At 41.6% G+C, this 20,040-nt stretch overlaps 1 protein-coding gene across 1 annotated transcript in view; it reads left to right on the top strand.

Moving 5' to 3' along the window:
* Rchy1 (ring finger and CHY zinc finger domain containing 1) overlaps nt 1–7,316 on the top strand; it is an 18,555-nt gene extending 11,239 nt beyond the window's left edge. Inside the window, exons 4-9 of the mRNA XM_031390977.1 lie at nt 843–921; nt 3,300–3,344; nt 3,451–3,509; nt 3,594–3,620; nt 4,443–4,563; nt 6,760–7,316. Coding sequence (XP_031246837.1) covers nt 843–921; nt 3,300–3,344; nt 3,451–3,509; nt 3,594–3,620; nt 4,443–4,563; nt 6,760–6,888 — 460 coding nt within the window. The 3' untranslated portion in view covers nt 6,889–7,316. The remainder of the gene's footprint in view (nt 1–842; nt 922–3,299; nt 3,345–3,450; nt 3,510–3,593; nt 3,621–4,442; nt 4,564–6,759) is intronic.
* Nucleotides 7,317–20,040: the final 12,724 nt, after the last annotated feature.

The following is a 20,040-nucleotide window of genomic DNA, read 5'->3' as shown; positions in this document are numbered from 1 at the left end:
TTATTTGAGACAAGGTTTCTCTGCTTATAACCTTGGTTGTCCTGTAGACCATAGACCGGAGAATTAATCCTAACATACATAAATGAAAAAGATGAATATCCAGGATGTATAAAGATTTTTTTTTAATTGATAAAAGGCAAATAACCAGGTAGAAAACTGAGCAGAGCATATCAACAGAAGGTTCACAAAAATATAAACAGTTCTTTAGTATTAAAGAATAGTCCTTTGTAATTTGAGAAATGAAAGTTAAAGTGGTGTATTTTTTCTATTATACATGTGCTGATGTTCAGGTTGTGAGGAACATGGATCATGCACCGTCTGTGGGAATGTAAGCTAGTAGTATTTGGAGGCTCAGGTTGCCAGTATTATAGTTGATGATCCAAGACCCTCTGCCTCATTAGGGTCACTTGTAGGAATCCTGAAAAAATAATGTAAATTATATCAATAAGGAAATATTGTTGTACATGGACCATCCATACCCCATACTATTAAGAAGAAGGAAGACATTTCCTGTGGACAGACATAGTACTACTTGGGACATATTAGTAAGTGCAGATAAGTTGCAGAGCAGCGTTAATACAATTCTAATGAATTGTGTAAGAAATAAAGCTCAAATTGTGCCTGTCTGTGCATCTGTTTCCCTCTTTACAGAAGAAAAGAAGTCTTAAAGAGTGTCACTCTGCTTGTTATGTTTACCTTTGACCCCGGAGAGACAATAGTCTCTCCATATTCTTAGTGTGGTTTGAATATTTTTACAGTAGGCCTAAGTTTTAAGGGCATTATGTAGTGAAAAATTATCCTGTAGTAAAAAAAATAATGGCCTTTATGTTATGTTTTGCTAGGATTGGTCCAAAGGAAGATTTTTTCCATTGCTTGAAATGTAACTTATGCCTAGCCATGAATCTTCGAGGAAAACACAAGGTACGTTATTCAGTTTGCATAATTTAAAAAACATTTTTGAAAACCAGCTTATATATTAATATGTTTTGGAAACATGCTGTTTTTCATATATTACCAACTTCAACTATATTTTTTGCTTTCCAAAAAAGCAGAATTCAGTAGGTTCTATGAAATGTATGTGTAAGAATCTTGGACCCACAATTTTTCTCTGGATTGAAGAGTACCTACAGCAGTTATCAGCATGCTGCCGACAGCTTCTTAGTTACGGCTCCTATGGCCTTGTCAAAATACCATGACCAAAAAGCACCTTGGGGAAAGAGAGTGTTATTTGGCTTGCATTTCCGTATTATTACATTTCCACATTGCTGTTCGTTCAAGGAAGTGAGGACAGGAACTCAAATAGGGCAGAATACTGGAGCTGATGCAGAAGTCATGGAGGGGTGCTGCTTGCTGGCTTTTTTCCTCCGGTTTGCGCATCCTGCTCGTCTTGTTCATCACAAACTCGGTGATGGGACCACCCACCATGGGCTGGGCCCTCCTCCATTAATCTCTAATTAAGAAAATGCCTTACATCTGGATCTCATGGAAGCATCTCCTCAACTGAGTCTCCTTTCTCTTTGATGACCTATTTGTGTCAAGTTGACATAAACCAGCCAGTACAGCTTCTCAGTTGGTTTATTGATTCTTATCATTGATATTGCTTCTAAGATTAACTTTAAAAGGAAAAATGTTAAGTGATATAACCTATTTACATAGTGTTCTAAGAATAATTCTTTGTATTTCCTTTCATGATTAAGACTTATAAATGTGATTATAGGAATTTTATTGTAATTCCAGACCCTCTCTTTACTTAAAAACAATCTATAGTACTGATTCTATCTACTGTAAGAATTTAAAGAATGGAAAATCAGCAAAGCAACGTATAAAAGTACAGGACATTTCAATACAGAGACTAATAATAGCCTTCTGTCTGAAGATGAGACAGACAGACAGACACAGACAGACAGGGGTGGGGGAATGGAGAGGAAGAATATACAGACACAGAAAGAATATTTGAAATAATTTAATAATCACCATGTTCTATAGCAGATAAAGGTAAAAGGTTCTTGTAAAAATACAATATTAGGTAGGACTTGACCTAAAATTGTATCATAGTGAGGAAAGTCAGTATGAATAGTGAACACTAGGAACCAGAGACTCTGAGAACCAGAACTCTGAACTCTGAGAACCAGAGTGAGCTAAGAAAGATAATCCCCAAGATTCCCCCTCTTAGCTTAAAGGAACTTGATGAGCAGAATGTGAGTTTGTTAAAGACTGAGTCTCACTTTAAAACTTTGGGTGTTAGCAAAGTAAACTGGCAGAGGTTGTGGCGCATGCTTACAGTCTTAGCATTCGGCAGGCTGAGGCAGAAGTGCTGTAAGTCCATGGCTCACCTGCGTTACATAGAGACACCTCTTCTCCAGATAAAAGTTAAAAAGACAGGCTAATGAGGATAGCCTGCAGTCAATAGCCTCATGGATTATATTTCTCTGGCTCTGTTCTGGCTTCCAGAGCATATGTAGAATACATTTGTGTTCACACTTGCACATATATACACAGCCAGCTCATCTATCACATTTCATTCACTCAGCAATGCCATGCACTGTCAGAAACATCCTAATTACATAGATGCTATGGTAGGTGGGTTTGTGTATATATGAAGTGTACTCGAGAGCAAAAATGAAATACATGTTAGCTTTATTTTATAGGTGGAGAAAATTAGACTAAAGAAGCGCTGGCTTTTCTTGAGATCCAGATGTAAGGCATTTTAGCTTTATTTTATAAATGGAAAAAATTAGACTGAAGAAGTGCTGGCTTTTCTAAAATCTTAAAGAGTCATAAATGGCAGGGCTGGGATTATAATCTAGATTTTTCAATTCATTTTTTGAAGGATTTTTCTCTGCATTAAACTCTTATTTTTAGAAAGGTATATATGTTTTATTATTTTTAAAAATTATTCAGCTATTATTCACTGTTTAAATGTTAGTAAAAGGGATCCTGGCTTCCACTGAAAACAAGGGGATCAATCGCCTGGGGCTTAGTGTTTTCCCTTATCTCTTTGTATATAACTAGACATGTCTTGCCGTGATAAAAACTTCTGATTGCTGGGATTCTAACTTAGGAGTTCACCTGTGGAGGTCAGAGGACAGCTTGCTAGAGTGGCGTCTCTCCTTCCAACATGTTGGTTCCAGGGATTGAACTCAGGTCCTCAGGCCTGGTGGCAAGTCTTTACCCGCTGAGTCATCTCACTGGCTCTTTTAGTCAGTTTATTTTATTGTATTTATGTATCTTATTAATGCTGTTATAGTTGATATTTTTATTTTGATGCTTTTGTTAATATAAGATTTTCCTTTAAACAGTGTATTGAAAATGTTTCCCGGCAGAATTGTCCAATATGCTTGGAGGTGAGTGTGGAATATTTTTCACTTTGGAAATGTCCTGTTTTGAATTTGAAGTACTTGGATGTTACAGTGTCTTTATGTAGGCACTAATAACTTTGTTTCCTCATAGGACATTCACACCTCCCGTGTTGTTGCTCATGTCTTGCCATGTGGGCATCTCCTACATAGGTAAGATGACTTTCTTCCTGCTCAGAGGTGTATGCACATAATGGAGCTTTCCTTTTACTGAAATGATGTTCTATTTTCTTTCAGAACGTGTTATGAAGAAATGTTGAAAGAGTGAGTTTTTGATGGATTTATACAGTTTTAAGATGTTTGTTTTTTGTGAGAGGGTGGTGGGGTGGGCAAACATGATGGCAAGGTACACTGTGTGGGTGTGGTAGGTACATGGCGGTGAGGAGAGTAGGTGACTGTTTAGCTGAGCGTAGCATCTTGGGGAACAGGACTGCATTCTGCTCCCTTGTCCTTACCATGCCTACTTCGTCACACAGCTCAAGGCAGGCAAACCCTCTTGCTTTCCAGCCATATATACTGGGAAAAGCACTGAGGAATAGGGTCCAAATTTTATCAGTTTAGTATATTGATCCAGCAGTGAACTGCAAAGAAAATCAGTAAATTTTCTTTAAAACTGGAACTACAATAAGATGAGAAATAGGAAAGAGTAGAAATATGTTTTGGTTCTACTGATGAATAAACAGAAAATTTAATACCTAGACAGGGAGCAACTTTTGAAAAATTTTAGAAAGGAAGTAGTACTATGATTGGGATAATTTTTTAGGAAAACCATTTCTTTGCATCAGTGTCCTAAGAAATTAAAATTGCTTAGCTAATGAATAGTTCAATTGGTAATTTTAGGGAAAGACATAGTTCTACAAAGAATATTGACTAGTTCTCTATTTTTAGAGAGTTAAGGATAAAGACTTATGATTTAAAAGTATTGTAAGATACTAAGTTTAATATTTGTCATTTTTAGCATAGATTTTTCAGGTTCTTGAGAAGTTAACTTGAATTGTAGACTAATGCTCTGCAGGCCTATGTGCCAGTGAGCTATGCCTTCTGTGTGGTGGAGTTGATATAGGTCCCACTTACTGTGTCTTACAGAGGTTACAGATGCCCGCTGTGTATGCATTCCGCCTTAGACATGACTCGGTACTGGAGACAGTTAGATAATGAGGTGGCACAGACTCCAATGCCATCGGAATACCAGAATGTGACTGTTGACGTAAGTAGAATCCATGTTTAGAACTTTTTGGGTTCTTGGTGATATCTTTCTTACTTTTGCCTCTTTGATTAGATTCTAAAAATGACTGCTTTGACATAGGGCCATTTTAATTAAAGCAGGGAGAAATGATTTAAATATTTTTTTTTATATTGATATCAGGCTAGGGGAGGAAGAGCCCTAAGAATACCTTTGTGTAGTTTCTCTCAACACTAGGTGGCAGGCAAATACTTCATTATGAATTTTTGGCAGCTTGCTTGCTGGAGTCAGAAGTGGATCACTGATGTTTGATTTTACTTGTGCCTCACTTAAATTTTCAAAATTTTTTTTCAAGAGACTGTATTTGCTGTTTTTTGAAAACTACCTTTGGATTTTAATGTTTATTGCCCTTTGTATTTTGTTGTAGTCTTCATTTGGTGTCAATTAGCTTATCCTTTGACCTACAGAAAAATGACAGGGTTGCCTTGTAGTTTATTTTCAGCATAGCATTGAGTTAAATGAGAGTGGAAAACTAATAGCTTGTGGATGTCTTAATAACATTTGGACATAGAAATGTTCTAAATGTGTACAAATGCTTCAGAACACAAGGATGAAACAAAGCTAAATACTTATTTTAATGTTGGATATGTACCTCAGTAGGCAGTAGTGAGTGCAAGGTCCTCTATTTGATCCTAGCAATCTTAAAACAAAACCAAAAACCTTTCTGGTTTATTTACTCTGGAAACTTCCAAAATTCGGATTGAATTGTTACTTAGGACAGTGGAAGATTCTCTTAGATACTACCTGATAACTGTGATGTTTCTGGAGGCTGAAGTTTACTATGTTCATGTAGATACTCTCTTTGAAATAATAGCTTTATGAAGGTACACCTCACATACATTGGTGTTCATTTCTTTTTTAGTTTTTTCGAGACAAGGTTTCTCTGTATAGCCCTGGCTGTCCTGGAACTCACTCTGTAGACCAGGCTGGCCTCAGACTCAGAAATCCACCTGCCTCTGCTTCCCAAGTGCTGGGATTAAAGGCGTGCACCACAACCACCCGGCTGGAGCTCATTTCTTAAAAGTGTGAATTCATTGACTTAGTATATTTATGGAATTACAAACAGCACCACAATATTAGAGTATTTTTGTCATTTATAAAGAAACCCTATGCCGAGGGCTGAGGAGATGGCTTATTTGGTAATGTGTCTGATATCCAAGGCCAATGACCTGAGTTTGGATGTCCAGAATGCATGGAAAAGCTAGGCATGGTCATGCCTGTCTATAACCTTGTCCTTCAGGAGGAGGAGGTAGACAGGTTCCTGAAAGTCACTGGCCAGTCAGCCACCCTGGTTGAATCTTTGTGTTCAGTGAGAGACTCTGTCTCAAAATGAAGGTAGAGAGCAATGAAAGAAAGGGATCCAACATTGACCTTGGGTCTCCATGTGCAGCCACACGTGCATACAAATCACCTAGACACACACACACACACACACACACACACACACACACACACACCCAAAAACCCAAACCAAACAACAGCAGAACCCTCAACAACACTGTACCTGCTAGTGGTCACCTCTCATACAATCTCTAATGTCTGCCTTTAAGAGTCCTTTTCCAAATTATGCTAAGACTGCTGCATGCTTATAGATTGATGTACTTGCACATGAACACTTGCATTCTGGGGATCTCAGCACCAGAAAACATTGAGTCTTTGTTGTCTTAGGGATATGCTTTAGAACTTTCATTTAGAAAGTTTTGTTCTTGAATTCATTCCTGAGGCATAGTAAGCCTAAAAATTAAGCAAAATATTCCAATTTGTAGAAATTTCAGTTTTATTAGTTAAGGTAAATTCTGAGTGCTAATGAAAATAACGAAGTCACCATGTATGTCATTTTGTTTCTTAAATACTAAGTGTTTATGTAATGATATGTATAAGATCTGAATATATCCATGTTAATTTTCCTACTTGTATTATGCATACTTTTAGGAAACTTTTAAATTGTGTATTCTGTGCTCAGATTCATATTTTCATTTTATGACTTCAAAGCCATCCTAATAACGTTTAAAATACTCACTGGAGAAAAGACATTTTCACTTCAGAAATGCTTAGACATACATGTATTTTCACATCTTTTATATGACTTTCAAATGATTATTAGTCAGTCAGTGTCGCTTGTAGTTACAAGGCTTAAAATTCTTACTCTTCATTTTTCAGATTCTCTGCAATGACTGTAATGGGCGATCCACAGTCCAGTTCCATATCTTAGGCATGAAGTGTAAGCTCTGTGACTCCTACAATACTGCTCAAGCTGGAGGCCGTAGAGTGTCAGTGGATCAGCAGTGAGACACCTGCCCTTGGCTAGAGAACAGCTCTGTGATGTAGAGGAAGCTCTGTGTAAAAGATCCTGATGTCAGATCTAACTATGCATTAGAGATGTTTTATACCCCTGTCACAACAGCAGATCATACCATATACACCTGAGGATTCAAGATCTCAGGATGGAATTATAATGGCGCTTACTGGGTGAAGCCTCTGAGCGTGTGTAGATTGGAAATTCCTTTAGTGTCAAGTTTTGAAGCCAATGATGTTTGTCCCAGGTATAGCCACATTCGTCAAAATATCTTATATTTTCATGGAACTTTAAGTGACACTATGTACGCAGTGCTAATTTCCAGTTCTTGATAGAACTCCATTCAGTTTTAACTAGGCTTTGATTTTAAGGGCTGTACTATAATTTTTAAGTTCTTATTATTAAAATCTAATTACATGTGCTTTTTAATTTTCTAAGACAGTCCTTTGAATACTATACGTACAATTTTATGTAATAAATTACTAATGAAATTGTACTGGAACATTGTTTTACAGACTTTTTTCTCAAGGTTGTTAATTTTTGGCTCTGTTGTGACAACATTTATCATGTAAAAGAAATTCCCTTTTTTCTTTTGACATGCTTTTATGGATGAATGATTTGGGAAAGTGGTATGTAAAGTGATGAAGCTCTTCCAAGGCTTTAAGGCAACTGTTAATGTTACAGGTTCTTTCAGCCTGCCAAAATTACTTCTCCATAGAGTAATTTATTCAGTCGGTATTTTATCAAGCAGATGTAAGCCAGTTGTGGGTCTAGATGCTTTATAAATGACAATGAACATTAAATACAAAAGTTCCTGCCCTTGTAGTGGTACATTCTGCCATTCCTCATATTTGGTCAACATATTCTGTTTTATTAATGCAAGCAGTATGTGTCATCATTGTAGACATGGTGAATAGGATGAGATAGTCCTGGAAAGGACTCTCATTTTACACTTTTCTGTGCTTATTTAAAATAATTATACCTCCATTTAGGACCAAAGTTAATGAACGTGCCAAGCCATAGATGAGTCATCTGTATCAACCCCCATTCCCAAGGCTCAGGGAACAACATGGTGGGGGTGGGTGGAAGGACATAAGAGCTGGAAGGTGAAGAGAACAGCTGGGTAATACTGGATTTTGACATGATAAGGTTGTTGCACATGAACTTAGAGCAGCCGTGGTTGCCTGCTGAGACCTTTATGAGATCAAGCCAGTTAGAATCCTGCAAGGATGGAATGATCCCTGAACCCTGCTTATAGCTGAAGAACAGGTGATGGCTCCCGTGAAGCACGGAGAATTGCCTTTCTTAGGGGCTGTGGGTTGTGGGTGGGTCCATTCCCCCATGGATGACTGCACCTGTGTGTACATGGAAAGCACTAGTTGGACTTACTGGATTATTAATTTTAAAAAAGGAAAAGGTCACCTGGAAAGATGGATCAGTGGTTAACAGCACATGCTTTTCTTTCAAAGAACCTGAGTTTGGTCTGTAGGACCCAGATCAGAATTTCAGGGTTTCCAACACATACTGACAGCCAAGTATACACATGAATTAAAAAAAAAAAAAAAAAAAAAAAAAAGATGGGCTAGGCATATTTTTAATCCTAGCACTTGGGAGGTCTAAGTTCAAGGCCATCCTGGGCTCCATAGACCCTGTCTCTGAAAAAGAGAAAGATGTGAGATGCGATGTGTTTGGAGGTCTTGATAGGAACTGGAGGGATATGTACCCAAGTACATGTATGAATTTCTGATGGAGTCTTTAGGGCTTTTTTTTTTTTTTTTTTTTTTTTTTTTTTTTTTTTTTTTTTTAATATCTGGGATGTCATCTGAAGACAGATAATTTCTCTTTTGATATGGTGCTTGAATATGGTGCCAGCTACTTTCATGCCAAGTCATCAGAGAATGGGGAGCCTCAGTTGAGAGAATGCCTCTGTAAGACTGGCTGCAATCCTGTAGGGGATTTTCTTTAATTAATAATCAATTGGAGGGCCCAGTCCATTGCGAGTGATTTCCATCCCTGGGCTGGTGTTCCTGCGTTCTATAGGAAAGCGGACTGAGCAAACCCTGAGGAGCGAGTCGGTAAGCAGCACCCTCTGTGGCCTCAGATTCAGCTCCTGCTTCTAGATCTCTACCCGGCTTGAGTTCCAGCCCTGTCTTTTTCCTTCAGTGATGACAGTGATGGAGAGGGGTAAGCCAGTGAACCCTTCCCTCCCCGAGCTGCTTTATCACAGCACTCGGAACCCTAGCTAGGACAGAAAGTAGTACCAGGAGAGTGGAATATTGCTGTGACAGATCTGACCATGTCTTCTTGGGAGGATTGTGGAAGGACTTTGGAACTTTGGGTGAGAAAAGCCATTGAGTGTTCAAAACCTTCTTGGTGAGCTGTTCTGAGGGAGCATGGGAGATAAGAATGTTGAGAGCAGTGCAGATGGTGGGGGCCTGGCTTGGGAAGTTTCAGAGGGAAGCCTGAGGAACTTTAATGATACTGTCAGGGCCACTTGCTGTTTTGATTTGAGAATCTATAGTTCTGCTTAGCTGGGCCTGGAGAATCAGCTGTGGTTAATGATATACCAGAATCACAAAAGTGACCCTTTGTTTTACTGGGGAAATTGACTCTGGTCAGCTGGAGCTGAGCAGTCAACAGTGGCTGAGAAGAGGCTGGTACCACGGATGTGAACTCTGCTGCCAAGTGTTTCCTTATGGTCAGCGTGCACACACACACACACACACACACACACACACACACCCACACCCACACACACACACACACACACACGTGTTCCGGACGGAGGCTGCTGAGGTGGTACCTCGTGTTGGCAGTGGAACTTGGTAGTGTGGGAGTTGTCACCCAGGTGGTGCTGGTGTTGAAGCTATGAAGCAGTCCTGGAGAGCAGCTGAGGCTTGGCACTGTGTGGCAGGGTTGGAGTCCCTGAAGAGAGCCCAGGAGAGGCTATTGGTAAAAGTGCAGTGCAGTGGCAGCAGCAAGAGAGCCAGCAGTTTGGAGTACCAGTACCATGGGATGACCACTAAGGACAGCAGCAGATGTGGAGTGGAGCTGGCCTGAGCCAGAAGACAAGCTGTGTGTGCTACAGAGGGTGGAGCCAAGAAGTGACCCAAGCTCCTTGAGTGCTCAGAAGAGAGTGAATCCCACATATCAGTTATTTCCACTCCTGGACCATGGGTGGGTTTTCTTCAGATAGTGACAGTCACTTTTGAAGTAAGAAAGTCTTTGATTCATTTTTTGATTTTATAGGAGCCCACAGTTTAGAGACTCTGAACTGAAAAAGAGAGAGAGAGTTTGGGGTTTTACAGAGACTTTGAATTTTAAAAGAGACAATTTTCTAAATTTCTAAAGGGACAATGTTTGAAATAGTAAGGCTGTGGGACTTTTTAATTTTAAAAAATTTTTTAAAAAAAGATTTATTTATTTTATGTATATGAGTACACTGTAGCAGTCTTTAGACACACCAGAAGAGGGCATCAGATCTCATTATAGATGGTTGTGAGCCACCACGTGGTTGCTGGGAATTGAACTCAGAATCTCTGGAAGAGCAGTCGGTGCTCTTAATCACTGAGCCATCTCTCCAGCCCCCTTTTAAAATGTTTTTTATATTGTGATTTTTTTTTTATTAATGTGTGACCTTTTTGATGAACAAGAGAAGAAAGGTTGTTGCTTACTAGTGATGTGTTTGTGTGTCAAATTGACAAGAGATCAGTTGGCTAGTTTTATGTCAACTTGACACAAGCTATTATCACTAGAGAGGGGGAGCCTCAATTGAGAAAATGCCTCCAGACAACTGGTCCACAGGCAAACCTGTAGAGAATTTTCTTACATGATGGGTGGGGAGGGCTCAGCCCATCGTGGGTGGTAGCATCCCTGCGCTGGTAGTCCTGGGTTCTGTAAGAATGCAGGCTGGGCAAGCCACAGGGGGGGCAAGCCAGTGGGCTCCACCCTCTGTGTCTTCTGCATCAGCGCCTGCCTCCAGATGCATGCCCTGCTTTAGTTCCTCAACTGACTTCTTTAGCGATTTGGAAGTGTAAGTCAAATATTTACCCTTCCCCAAGTTTGCTTTGGTCGTCGTGTGTCAGCACAGCAATAATAACCCTAATTAGAGCAGAAATCGTATTCTTTCTTTGCAGTTGCTAAATCCTCCGATATTCTGTTGGAAAAAAAAAAAAGTGAGACCAGGCATCCTCTTGTCCCTGACCTTAGAGGAAGCACTTTCAACTTTTTACTGTTATATACTAGCTGGGGGCTTTTTATTAAGTGTGGTATATTTATTATCTGTGCTCATCAGTAGCATTGGCTTATAATTTTTCTTTTGGTCTTGCCTGGCATTGGTATTACCATAATGATGACTTGTAAAATGGGTTGATAAGTGGTGGGTTGGTCTTGTGTGCTGTGTATTCAGATACTGAATTCTGTGCCCCAAGATCAGGTTGCGGTCTGGACATGGGCAGTGTGTTGACCAGTGTGCTGTAAAGAATGCTCCCCAGTATTCCCTGATTGGACAATAAAATGCTAGAGCCTGTGACTGAGCAGGAGAGAGAGAAGGGCAGGACTTGAGATGGAGTAGGGACGGACCATGAAGAGAAGGAAAAAGGGGTCTCGGCTTGCTTATCCACAGAGTTAGACTATATCAGCAGCAACAATCATTACAAAACATTTTGATCATCATACGAAGAAAAACTTTTTTCTTTGTTGTGATATTTATTCTCTGTGTAACTCTGGCTTCCCCAGAACTCACTCTGTAGACCAAACAGGCCTCAAACTCAGAGATCTGCCTACCTATGTTTCCCAAGTGCTGGGATTAAAAGTATGTGCCCTGGGAAAAAGGAGGTCACCATGAGACGGGATGGACTGTGAGCATGTGGCCAAGAGAAAATTGCCCTGAGGACAAGCATGCAGCAGAACAAACAGAGCAAGACTCAGTTGGCAAATAAATAACAGGGCCCGTGACTGGGATTTAGCTTAGAATAGCTCAGAACCTGCTCAGTCTATGTCTGCAACATATTAATAGAAATATCAGGTATTTGTGTCTTTTATTTGAGAGCTATATATATATATATTTTTGATGGGATTTTTTAAAATTATGTATCTATCTGTGTGTCTTAGTGTTTTACTGCTATGAACAGACACCCTGACCAAGGCAACTCTTATAAGGATAACATTGAATTGGGGCTGCCTTACAGGTTCAGAGGCTCAGTCCATTATCATCAAGGCAGCATCTAGGCAGACATGGTGCAGGAGGACTGAGAGTTCTGCATTCATCTGAAAGCTGCTAGCAGAATACTGACTTCCAAGCAGCTAGGATGAGGGTCTTAAAGCCCACACCCACAGTGATACACCTACTCCAATAAGGCCACACCTCCAACAAGGCCAGACCTTCTAATAGTGCCACTCCCTGGGCCAAGCATATACAAACCATAACACTGTGTGTGGGTGTCTGCATGTGAATGTAGGTTCCAGCCTACGGTCTCATAAGCAAGCCCTCATTTGGCTAAGCTTGCTGCCATTGGTTGCTTCCACATCTGGTGATTTATCTGCTTTTGCCATATGGCCCATTGGGATTGGCTAAGCTTGGGAGTACTCAACTGCCAAGGGTGGGCCAGAAGGCGGAGCTTAAGTAACCGCTCGAGAGAGGCAGGAGGGGAGAAGCCAGAAGTAGGAGAAGCAGGCAGGAGGAGCAGGAGGGAGAAGCAGGAGGGAGAAACATTGTTAAAAGGTTCCTGAAATAAACTGCTAAAAGGAAGAGTTCCCGGGTTGCCCGTCTTTCTTGCTGGACTTGAGACTCAGAACCTTTTGCAGTCAGGGTAGCCGGCTTGGTAAGTTCCCAGCTAAGTTTGGGACAATAAAGACCTCGGAAGTAGAGGCTATGAGGACCTCGGAAGTAGAGGCAATAAAGACCACAGAAATAGAGGCTATAAGGATCTCGGGAGTAGAGACAATAAAGTCTCCGGGAAGGAGCGATAATTCGTGCAGTAGAGTAGTGAATTGAAAGTAAAAGTAACAAAAAAGGGTAACAAATAAACATGGGCGCTTTGCAATCGCATTTAATTTTTCTGACTCTTCAAAAGCTGTTAAGACCTGTGTGGAAGCTCCTTAGGAGCTGTTTGGAAGATCAGCACTGTTGTAAGGCCATGGAAGAGGGGAAAGCCGCATTCTCCTTTCAGGTTTCCCCTCAGCAGCTGCCTTCAGCATGCAGCCCTATGCGGGGGGGGGGGGGGGGGGGGGGGGGGAGAATTCAGCTTGGGAGATACTAGCCACTTGTTTCTGATTAATGTTAACCCTGGCAGCAGCTATCCCTGGGAAGCCCAAGACCTTAGGGAACTAAAGAAAACAGTGGCAGAGGATGGCCCTCATTCACCCTGGGTAGAGACCATCCTTGAGGGCTTTGCCCACCAGGCTACCACAATTTTCTCGAGGTAGAAATACAAGGGTCAATTAAATCCCACTGGAATTTGCCCAATACAGAACTTTATTCGATTTCACATTATGTACTTTGTACCAGATACATGCCAGGTATCTGATTGTGTCTACTTCTTTATTCTAAATTGAATTTCCCCAGGAGTTATTGACCAGGCCTCTGGGGCTCATCTCCTGGGAAGGGAAGCAGCAAGTCCTAAGCATTGCAGCTGCCTATGGAAAGCACTGGTGCTCAAAATGTCCCAGTCCATATACATGTAATGATCTTTTCCCAAATCTCACCAATCGAGTAGCTTCTTCCTCAGAGAGATGGAGATGAATGAACAAGCCAAGGAGGGTGAAACATGTATTCTGTTAAATAGGGACAGACCTTTTAATTTGGTTAGCTGGAACAAGAACAGAGGACAATTGCATATACCACAGACCCCTGACCTGTCCCTTCTTTTGACCTGGCATTCAGGGCTGAAGGTAAGTTAGGGAGGGTGAAAAGAATAGCCTCTTAGAATAAGCTAAAACTGACCTGGCATCCAGACTGCGTGTCTGGTGAACTTTGAATAGGATAAAATAAGAAACATTGGGGACTTGAGACAAATACTAGGTCCTCATAGGCATGAAGGCCTCTACTGTCTGTTCATAACATTGGAGAGTCTCGTCTATGCCTGGAGTGACGTGTAAAAATGTCTCTAAGGCTCCAATTGCATCAGGGCTGAGGCACTTCTGTTATCACCTGGAGTCTGAACAAGGGAACTCGGGCAGGATGAATAGCATTGAGTGGATTGGGCCTTGCTCTGTCCCTCTGTCAAGGGACTCAGAATAGGCGGTCCTTCTTCTACCATAATGAGGCGTTTTATCCAATGGTGTGTGTAGCCAGCAGCCTAGAGTCCTCCCCATCCCTGCTCCCCTTTGCCCTGACACAGACCTTTGCACTGAGGAGCAGAACTGGCTTTTGCATCTCTTATGAAGAAAGCACCCCCACCTCACACACTCAGGGCCACCTTTCTGTTGCAAGCATTGATCAAGTGCACTAGTCCTTGAATGTGGTTATGAGAGAATCTGCTCAGCTCTGTAAAACAAATGCCAACTTCAGTGAGACTCTGCTGAAGGGCATTATTTTTGGGGGTTTTTGTAATAAATTTTGATTTTACAATAAATTTATCCCTAAGAATAAATTTGTCCTTAAATGTAGAAGAGGAAAGAAAAGAATACTTTTAACTTCAGACAGACTAAACTGTGGGCAAGGGACTGAAATTACTTATTAATTTCTTTGCTTAGGATGAAGCAAGAAATTTTCCTGGCAATCGGTTTCCTTTTAGAGAGATGATAACTCTCAGGAAATATCAACGTACTTAAGGAAGTTTGTCCAATGCCAGGAATGCTAGGCAGCTGTTGTGAAGTGGAACAAAAGCGGCTAACAGGACAAGCCCTGGCACAGGGACAGAGTTTTGGCTCGGTTGTGTGACCTTGGACACCATACCTATCTCTCTCTGTTTCGTGGGTTGTTTGTGAAGTGTTGCTCGTGTGAGGGCTTAGACTGCAATGGCTGCATTTGGATGCTGTGCTGCCTGCTGACTAGAGTCTCGACCCAGCTGCCCCTTTCTGTTCTTACTCTGTTTTACATACACTCCACTGACTGGCTTTTCAGCTTTTACCGTTGCTGTTGTGTCTCGCCTGCTCTAAGCCGTCTCTTCTCCCTCTGAAGTCTGCTTCTCTATCCAGTTAAGATGACTGCCAGCCTCTGGGTCAGGGTTACAATTAAATCAGAGATGGGATAGAAGAAAGAAAACCAGTAAATGCCCTTCACTAGGACTACCTAAAGATGATCCTGAGAGCATTTTGAACCTGTAGGAGAAACAGCTCTAAGGGGGACCTCAGATTTTGCTTCCTGACAGCAGAGGGGGCCATGATGTTTCTCACTACAGAAATCTACACAAGATTACTTTCCTTTTTTCTATCTGGCACTTATGAGTCTCCTGGCTCAGAGACCAGCCGTGAGGACGTTTATGGTTCATTTTGTATTAGTAATATGAATCAACACCAAGGATGCATGGTCATTGAGTGGCTTCAAATATTAATTAGGGATGTCTGTTACATTGTATTTCATATTTCTCTTATTTCTTGGATTAGGTTTGTAAAGATAAATATTTTCAAAAATATGTTGCTAACTGTGATGGCACATGCCTTCTTAGTTACTGTTCTATTGCTGTGATGAAACACTGTGACCAAGACAATGTATAAGAGGAAGCGTTTGATTGGAGGGTTGCTTACAGAGACTGAGTCCAGTACTTTCATGGTGGAGAGCCCGGGGTGGGGGGGGGCTGGAGTAGAGGGAGAGAGGCAGGAGGTGGGAGGGGAGCGGGCATGCAGGCAGTCATGGCACTGGGGGCAGTAGCTGAGAGCTGCCACTTGATCTGAAAGTCGAAGGCAGAGAAGGACACTGAGCCTGGTGTGGCCTTTTAAAGCCTTCACTACCACTAGGGTCACACCTCCTGTAACAAGGTCACACCTTTTAATTCTTAAACAGGTCACCCACTGGGAACCAAATATTCAAACATATGAGCCATGGGATTCATTCTCATTCCAATCACCACAGTGCTTCCAATCCCAGCCCTGGAAGGATGGTTGCAAGTTTGAGGGTAGTCTGAGCTTTACTGTGAGATTCTTTCTCAAAAAACAAAAAGCAAAACAAACAAAAAAGAAGCAGACAACTAAAGCCCAACTAAAACAAGCAAAAAAAAAAAAAAAAAAAAAAAAAAAAAAAGGATATGTAACTGACAAAATAGCTCCTGTTTGGCCAGTATACATTTTTGGAGTGGCCAAAGCAGGATGCAGGAAAAATAGTACTGAACTGGTGTGAATTCGGTGCGGTGGGGAATTGAAGCTGAAGGACCAAGCAGATCAAAGCTTTGCTTGGTTCACCAACAACTGTAAGCTGGTCAGAGCAGGGTAATTGATTGTGCCTATCTAGGATGTAAAATGGCAGACAGTCTTCTCTTCCAATGGAACACTGGAATTCCTTTCTGAAAATACAGGTGTTTCTCCCTACAACCTCCCCTCCCCATCCTCCCCCAGCACAAACGGTTACATATGTTCATTACAATTAAATCAGGGACGGGGTAGAAGAAAGAAAAACAGTAAACGCCCTTCACTTGGACTACCTAAAGATGATCCTGAGAGCATTTGGTTCCTTTCATTACAACCTCTTTTTTCAAGTATTAAAAAAATTCATCAGATACAGGGTCCCCAGTGAAGGAGTTAGAGAAAGGACCAATGGAGCTGAGCGGTTTGCAGCCCCTTAGGACTAACAACAATATGAACTAAGTAGTACCCTCGGAGCTCCCAGGGTCTCAACCACCAACCAAGGACTGCACATGGAGGGGTCTGATTGTTCTGGCAGCTCGTGTATAGTAGAGGATTGCAAAATCGATCATCAATAGGAGGAGAGGGCCTCGGCCTTGTGAAGGTTCTGTGCCCCAGTGTAGGGGAATGCCAGGGCCAGAAAGTAGGAGAGGGCGGGGTGACAAGCATGGGGAGGTGGGAGGCAACAGGGATTTGTTTTTGTTTGTTTGTTTGTTTTTTGGAGGGGAAACCAGGAATGGAGAAAGTTACATGTAAATAAAGAAAATATCAAAAAAAAAAAAAATTCATCAGGTTTGTGTTTTTGATAGTAATGTAATACATGTTTTTTTCCCTCATTTTCGTATAGAACAAACATATCCCAGTAATACTACAGTATCCATGTGTGTGTGTGTGTGTTTGTGTGTGTGTTGTTTAAGCACCTTGTACAAAGTTTCAGTTTGTAGAAGTTGGACATTTAGAGGACATTCATTTCTGAGTATGCAGAAGTGAGGAATAACATCTGTAAGACTGGGCCCATGCTTCAGGTGCTGTCCTGAGCAAATGGACCGTATTTTACTAAGTGAAGACCCCAAGAGTTTAGCCAGGTCAAGAAAGAATTGTACAATGTGAGAGCTAACCATTCAGCTGCCAAGTGACTCTTCGAGGACCAAAGGTGCTATGTGAGGTAAGCATGCAAGGTTTCTCCTCCCACAGAGCTTCCATTTTAGAGTGCTATGGGAAACACAGTAAATGGGGTGGAGTGTTACTCAGCTATTATAAAAAATAAGGTATTGATGGGGCTGGAGAGATGGCTGTGTTCTTAAGTGCACTGGCTGCTCTTCCAGACAACTCGGGTTTGATTCCCAGCACCCCCATGGCAGCTCAGAACAACCATTGGTAACTTCAGTCCTGGGGGATCCAATCCCCTCTGAGGGAACCGAGTTCATATGTGGTGTGTGGACATATGACAAAACACATATGTACACATAAAAAAATAAAATCAACAGCAGAAACAAGTGAAGTACTGAGCAGTGTGTGCTACAAACGAGTGGGTCTTGAAAACATGCAAGATGAAAGAAGCCAGTCACAAAGAGCCGCACATCACTGTGCGATTCCATTTAGATGCGGTGTTCAGAATAAGCAAACCACAGAAACAAAGTAAAGTGGTGTTTGGTGAGTGTTGGGAGCTGGTGATGGAGGGCATGATGACTGTTAATAGTTAATGTTCTAAAGCTGAGTATGATAATAGTTATGTGACTATAATAAATACACAAATATCCCATTGAATTTATATATGCAAAATGAGTGAATTTTATGACATGTTATATCTCAGTAAAGCTGCTATTATTATTATTATTATTATTATTATTATTATTTTAAATATTTGTTATCCTACAGTAAAGAAATGATTCTAGGGCCTAGAGAGATCGCTCAGCAGTTAAGCTCACTGACTGCTCTTGCAGAGGACCTGGGTTTGATTGACAGCACCCACATGGTAGTTCACAACCATCTGTAGCTCCAGTTCCAAGGGAATTTAATACCCTCTTCTGGCCTCTGCAGGAACTAGGTACACATGTGGTACATATAAATACATACAGGCAAACACTATATAATAAAAATAAACCTTAAAGGATTCCAAAATGACATGATATTTGGGGCTTGCTTGAACATAATTATTGTTGAGAACTGAGTTCTGGACAAAATAAGACTGGCATTTGATAATTGTAAAAGCTGAGATCTGGACATAAGATGGCCTATTCTACTGTTTTATCTACTTTTCTATGTATCTGACATTTTCTATAGGGCTAACAATGTATTAAAAAACTCATTTAGGGACTGACTCTGGGGCATTATCCTCTCACCTTGAACAGGAATGGTAACCGTTAGTAGCCTAAGGTTTAGTGGTAGGTCTCTGTATTTTGAATCCTAGCTTTGCTGTGTGACACTGCCATGCCATTTAGTTTCTTTGTGCCTTGGTTTCCTCATTCATAAAATACCGAGTTTAGAGAGTTCAGTTATAGGGATGCTGCAGAGACTCACCATTTTTAAAGGATTTACAACCTGCCTCCTTTCCTTTAAGCTGAGCTCAAAGGCTGTTGCTCAGTACTTGCTGCTCATTCTCAGGGAGATTAAGTGCTGTTGATATGCCCAGACACCACAGCAGAGCAGCCCTGACTGGAGCCCGGAGCCTGCAGTACACAGGCTCTTAGCATCTGAATAGGCATTCCCTCTGGCTCCTCTTCAGTTGTACCTCGTCTTCCCAGCCCACCCCAGCAGCCCATGGAGGTCAGAAGAGATAATTGTGCTTCTCACCTGGCTGTCACATTAAGTGTTCTCTGCTCTGGTGCTTGAGAATGACCTCTGCCCTGAAAGAAGGCAGCAGCTTCGGTGAGCCAGGCACTGTCTCCCTCTGTCTATGCATGGATGCAGTTGTGGGCTAATGTGCCCTCCTGGTAGGAAAGACTTCCTGCCTCTTTTAATCTGTTGTGAAGGCCTGGTTGTTGAGTCTGATCCTAACTCTGGCACAGATGGGTCCCCTGACTACCTCCAATGAGATATTCTTGACTTCGTACAAATAGGCGCCAGCTGTTTTACCTTGCCTTGCATTACTCGGCTCTCAACCCTGTTCTCTCCAGCAAACCCTGAGATCTTCCATTCATGCGCTCAGTAAGCATATATGATTTCCTGTTACCTCAAGAACATTATACTTAAGGTTTGGGAGAATCCAAAAGGGGGTGGGGGAGAAATGCACTCTTGGTTCTGATGTTCTTTTTTTTTTTTTTTTTTTTTTTTTTTTTTTTTTTTTTTTTTTTAGATATTTTCTTTATTTACATTTCAAATGATAACTCCTTTCCCTTCGGGGGTTGGGGGGGGGGGAGAAACCCTGTTCCCTCCCCCCTCCTCCTGCTCACCAACCCACCTTCTCCTGCTTCCTGGCCCTGGCATTCCCCTACACTGGGGCATAGAACCTTCATAAGACCAAGGGCCTCTTCTCCCATTAATGACCAACTAGGCCATCCTCTGCTACATAAGCAGCTGGAGCCATGAGTCCCACCATGTGTACTCTCTGGTTGGTGGTTTAGTCCCTGGGAGTTCTGGGGGGTACTGGTTAGTTCATATTGTTGTTCCTCCTATGGGGCTACAAATCCCTTCAGCTCCTTGGGTCCTTTCTCTAGATCCTTCATTGGGAACCCTGTGCTCATCCAATGGATGGCTGTGAGCATCCACTTTTGTATTTCTCAGGCACTGGCAGAGCCTCTCAGGAGACAGCTATATCAGGCTCCCGTCAGCCAGCACTTGCTGGCATCCACAATAGTATCTGGGTTTGGTGACTGAATATAGGAAGGATTCCCAGGTGGAGCAGTCTCTGGATTGTCCTTCCTTCA

This window comes from Mastomys coucha, unplaced genomic scaffold (genome assembly GCF_008632895.1).
Source record: "Mastomys coucha isolate ucsf_1 unplaced genomic scaffold, UCSF_Mcou_1 pScaffold22, whole genome shotgun sequence".
Taxonomy (NCBI): Eukaryota; Metazoa; Chordata; class Mammalia; order Rodentia; family Muridae; genus Mastomys; species Mastomys coucha.
The sequence above is the reverse complement of the archived record's forward strand: the minus strand, read 5'-3'. Positions and strand labels throughout refer to the sequence as shown.